The sequence below is a fragment of the Haliaeetus leucocephalus genome, unplaced genomic scaffold (assembly GCF_000737465.1).
Source record: "Haliaeetus leucocephalus isolate CR32 unplaced genomic scaffold, Haliaeetus_leucocephalus-4.0 Scaffold517, whole genome shotgun sequence".
Taxonomy (NCBI): Eukaryota; Metazoa; Chordata; class Aves; order Accipitriformes; family Accipitridae; genus Haliaeetus; species Haliaeetus leucocephalus.
This window is the reverse complement of record NW_010972953.1, coordinates 3,471,825-3,476,820: the sequence shown is the minus strand read 5'-3', so window position 1 is coordinate 3,476,820 and position 4,996 is coordinate 3,471,825. Positions and strand designations below refer to the sequence as shown.

General features: G+C 60.7%; 1 protein-coding gene across 1 annotated transcript; it reads left to right on the top strand.

Moving 5' to 3' along the window:
• Window positions 1-1,509: 1,509 nt before the first annotated feature.
• Window positions 1,510-4,684, top strand: GALE (UDP-galactose-4-epimerase). Its single transcript, XM_010576086.1, has 10 exons — window positions 1,510-1,630; window positions 1,727-1,842; window positions 2,128-2,241; window positions 2,504-2,680; window positions 2,812-2,925; window positions 3,012-3,078; window positions 3,198-3,283; window positions 3,433-3,510; window positions 3,727-3,841; window positions 3,929-4,684. The coding sequence occupies exons 1-10, from the start codon at window positions 1,510-1,512 to the stop codon at window positions 3,982-3,984; spliced, it is 1,044 nt and encodes a 347-aa protein (XP_010574388.1). The 3' UTR covers window positions 3,985-4,684.
• Window positions 4,685-4,996: the final 312 nt, after the last annotated feature.

Here is a 4,996-nt window from a genome sequence, read left to right as displayed (position 1 = left end):
AGCAGAGGGACATGCTGCCGTGCTCGGCTGTGCCCTCCTTCAGCAGGGAGATCCCCCACCCCGGGCCCCTGAGGTAAAATCCAGCCCCTGAGGTAACCCCGGGCCCCTGAGGTAACCCCGAACCCCTGAGGTAAAATCCAGCCCCTGAGGTAACCCCGAACCCCTGAGGTAAAATCCGGCCCCTGAGGTAAAATCCAGCCCCTGAGGTAACCCCAAACCCCTGAGGTAAAATACAGCCCCTGAGATGAATCCAGCTCCTGAGGTAACCCCGAAGCACTGAGGTAAATCCTGCCCCTGAGGTAACCCTGGGCCCCTGAGGTACATTCAGCCCCTGAGGTACATTCAGCCCCTCTGGGGCCCCCCAGCCCCACAGGGACCTCTGGTCCCGGCCCCTCAGGTAAGTCCTGGACGGGACCCCAGCCTCCCAGGCGATGTGCAGCCCCTCAGAAGACCCCCGGACCCACAGGCAGCCCCAGTCCCAGCTCCTCAGGTAACTCCTGGCCCCAAGCCCAGACCCATGGGTATCCCTGGCCCTGCAGGTAACCCTGTCCCACGTCCACACCCTGTCCCAGAGGCCCCTGCCCTGTCCCGCTGCCTGGTCACCTGCCTGGCGAAAAGCAGCATTATTTTGGCTTTTCAGCCCTTGCCTGCCTGGCTCAGGCTCTGTCTTCCCCTGGAGCTGCCCTCCCTGGCTGCCAGAGGAGCTCTGGGGCCGGCAGCAGACACAGGACAGGGCAGTTTAGGGGTTTCAGTTGGGTTTTCAGCCTGAGACGCAGCTCTGAGAGTGACTAAAGTCACCCAGGGAGGAAACTTACCCTGCGCTGCCTCCACATGCCTTGGTAATAAAGTGGATTCTCCCTTCTTCCCACTGGGCAGGAGCTGCTCTTCAGTTCCAAGGGGTGGGGGCTTTCTTGCAGGTTATTTTCCAGGTTTCCACTCTGTGTATGGCAGCAAATGTCCCTGTAATCTGCAGTGACCCAATGCCCACCTTCCTGGGAAGCAGGGGTGGAACAGGGCCAGCACTGGGAAGGGAGGCTGAAGGGAGTCGTGGGACTGTTGTAAAGAGGGGATTTCAGAGCTGGAGAAAAAAGGGGGAATAGGTAGAAAAGGGCAGAGCTGATATACCCCTGTGGAGACCACCCAAATTAATACCGTTAAATGATTCCCTGCCCTTGTGCTATGGGGTGAATTAGCCTGAGGGATTTGTGCTGTAGGATATGGGTGACACCAGGACCTTGGCTGGATTTAAAAGAAAGAACAAGGGTTTTTCCCCAGTATGTGACAAGTGTCAGATAAACCCTCCCTGTCCAGAAGGTGTGAACCACATCGGCAGGGTGTGCTACAACCTGCCCAGCCCATTCCTCTCCGGATGTCATGCCAAGCGCAGGGAGTGCCTAGAGGCAGTGCTGACGTGACAGTGTCCAAGTCCTGCCTGCCCCTTCCCTCCCAGGGCCCCTGGCTGCTTCACACAGCGCTCTGCACTGAAGGGCTTTCCTCCCCCAGGGAGCCATGGCAGAGAAGATCCTGGTGACTGGCGGAGCTGGCTACATTGGCAGTCACTGTGTGCTGGAGCTGGCGGAGGCTGGCTATGTCCCTGTGGTCATAGACAACTTTCACAATGCCATTCGAGGTACGGAGAGCCTTCCTGTACAAGGGGCTCGACCCCTCTCAGCCTGTGCCGGGACCTCTGGCTATCCCAGCACCTCATCCCCTTCCATCTCTCCAGGGGCAGACGCGCTCCCTGAGAGCCTCCGGCGTGTGCAGCAGATTGTGCACCAGCCCATCCTCTTCCAGGAGCTGGATATCACCAATGAGGTAGCGCTGCAGGAGCTCTTCAGTAAGGTAAGAGCAAGAGCTACAGTGCTCCAAGGTGGCCTCATGGGCTCTGAGGGGTGAGAGGGGTTTGTGCTGGGGGTGGGAACCAGGAGGGAAATGTGGACTGCGCAGGAGCTGAGCGAGGAAGACAGTGCTGAGGAAATGCTGTGACCAGTGAATGTTCCTCTGGGCCATGGAAACTACATGGGCTGACTGAATGAAACTCCTGGGGAGACTTCTGACTGGTTTCTGCCTGGAGCTTCTGTCTCCTATTGCCGTGGCACTGACACCGAGCACCTTCTCCCTCTGCAGCACCGTTTCTCAGCCGTGATGCACTTTGCGGGGCTGAAGGCAGTGGGGGAGTCTGTGCAGAAGCCCCTGGAGTACTACAGGGTGAACCTCACTGGGACCATCCGGCTGCTGGAGGTGAGTGGAGCTGGGAGGGCAGCGTGTGGTGCTCGGGGCCACACGGGTGCTGGGTGACTGGTGCTGGGTGTGATCCTGCTCTGGGGTGGCTGTGCTGGCTGGCAGCCTGGTCCCTGTGGTGTTCCCTGTGCCTGGGCCCTGTCCCAGGGGTGTAATGGTGCCTGCATGGTGGGAGCTGCTGCCTGCGGAGGGCTGAGCTGCGCGGCTGAGCTGGAGGGTGCAGATCTTGCTGGCTCAGTGGCAGCTGGTCCCTGCTCCCCAGACCATGAAAGCCCACGGCGTGAGGAACATCGTGTTCAGCAGCTCTGCCACTGTCTACGGAGACCCCAAGTACCTGCCCCTGGATGAGAACCACCCAGTTGGAGGCTGCACCAACCCCTATGGCAAATCCAAGTACTTCATTGAGGAGATGATTCGAGACCTCTGCAAAGCGGAGAGGGTGAGGAGCTGCCCAAAAGCACGCAGGGCTGGGAACTGAGGTCTTTTCCCACTGGAGCGTGCTGGGGTGACCAGGCAGCACTGTGCAGCACTACACCCTCCCCAGGCAGCCACGTTTGTGTGTGTCCCCAGGACTGGAATGCCGTTCTCCTGCGCTATTTCAACCCCATTGGTGCCCACGAGTCGGGCATGATCGGAGAAGATCCTCAGGGGATCCCGAACAACCTCATGCCCTACGTGGCACAGGTACCGCCCCGCTGCAGCCTTTGAGGACCCTCCTGCTCGCAGTGCCTGTGCGGGGCATGGGCTGATGGGGGTCTCCCTGTGTGCAGGTGGCAGTGGGGCGCCGGGAATTCCTCAGCGTGTTTGGGAATGACTACAAGACGGACGATGGAACAGGTACATCGCAGAATGGGTGGAGCAGAGACACCCCATCCCCTGGGGCAGCTGTCGCAGCTCCTCAGCCTGGCTGCGCCCTGGACAGGAGGGCTTTGCGCTCACCCTCTGTGTCCCCACAGGTGTCAGGGATTACATCCATGTTGTGGATTTGGCTAAGGGCCATATCGCTGCTTTGAAGAAGCTCAAGGAGAACTGCGGCTGCAAGGTACCAAGGGGGCCGTTGTCTGGGGTGCTGTCAGCCCTGCTGGGGCTGGGCCAGGGCTGGGCTTTCACAGCCCTAGGGGAGCTAAAAGGGGGCCTGGCCCTTCTCCCCTTCCAGAAAAAGCTGACTTATGTCCCTTATCCTCCTCCCAGATCTACAATCTGGGTACAGGCACCGGTTATTCCGTCCTGCAGATGGTCCAGGCCATGGAGAAAGCCTCGGGGAGGGAGGTAAGGTCTGACTCAGAGCCTGCAGGGCCACCGGCACAGAGCCAGCTGCTCCCACAGGCTTCCCTTCGCCACCCCAAGCCATCACTGCCTCAGCAGCCCCTGTGCCTGTGTCTGTGGCAGCCACTGGCACCGTTCCCTCAGCTCCTGGGCCTCAGACAAGTCCCCTCTGCTGGGCCCCAGGAGCCCTCAGACCCCACGGTGCTGCTTTCCCTGCAGATCAAGTACAAGATCACCGGCCGGCGGGAGGGAGATGTGGCCTCCTGCTACGCCAACCCAGCGCTGGCCGAGCGTGAGCTGGGCTGGAAAGCTGCCTTTGGCCTGGACAAGATGTGTAAGAGCATCCCCTTCCCCGGCATGCTGTGTGCTGTCGGCTGCCCCCCTCCTGGCCCACCCCTCACCGCCATTCTCCCTGTTGCAGGTGAGGACCTGTGGCGGTGGCAGCTGCAGAATCCCACAGGCTTCAGCAAGAACTGAGCTGTGGCCCAAGGGCTCACCTGGCTGCTGTGGGTTGCTCTAGGCCAGCTCTGCCTGCCTCCCCAGCGAGACTGTGATCATCCTGGGTGCAGTTCCAGCTCCTCCTCCTGCCTGTTGCGTGGGGCAGGAAGGCAGGAGCATCCCTAGCCTCTCTACTCCTCATCCTCATTCCCCCAGGTCCTTTGCATCTCATAGAGTGGAAACACAAGAAGAACAGAGCCGGGGCCCAGCTTTGGCACCCAGGGCACAAAACCTCCTTGTGGGAATGCACAGGGGCTGGTGCCAGCCCCAGCAGGGAGAAGGCGCTTGGCTGGGCCCTGCAGCTGCTCTCAGACCTGCTCCTGGGCCTTCCCTGTGCTTTGGGAAGTGGCCACCTCCAGCACCCAAATAAGCGAGTCCTGTCCGGCCCAAATTGCAGATGAAACCACCCATTCCCTGCTGCATCCAGCGCCCAACCTGCCCAGCTTGGGGAGCAGGGGTGGTTCCCAGTCTCGGCAGGGGAAAGCCGGGGCACCCACTGCCCCCTGCCCTGGGCAGGGAGAGGGCTGCTCAGCTGCTGAGCACCTACCTCATGGCCTCGGGCCCCAGGAACACCCAGACCCCCGCACTCCTGCAGGGACCAGTCACATCCTGAGGCCACCATGGCTCATTTCCCCAGCCCAGCTCCCCAGGGCCAAGGCCCTAATGGCTGCCAAGGGCTTCCCCCCCACACCCCTTTTCCCCTGCACCCCCCCCAGCATGGTTTTGGGGACCAAGTCTCATCTCCTACATATTCCTGCCGAGCCAGAGGAGCTCCTGCCCCTGGCTGTGCCAGCCCTGGGCATGGCCAGCCTCACCAGGCTGCACGCAGCCCCTCTCCACCGCTGCCATTAGATTTGGCTGGTGCCTGGTTTTGCTTCCATGTTGCCTGTGGCAGCCGCTTCCATAATCACATTGCCAAAGGCTTCCCAGGAGAAGGCTCTGCTCAGCTGTCAAATACTGGTCCTATTTATTGCTGGCAGTTCTAACGGCT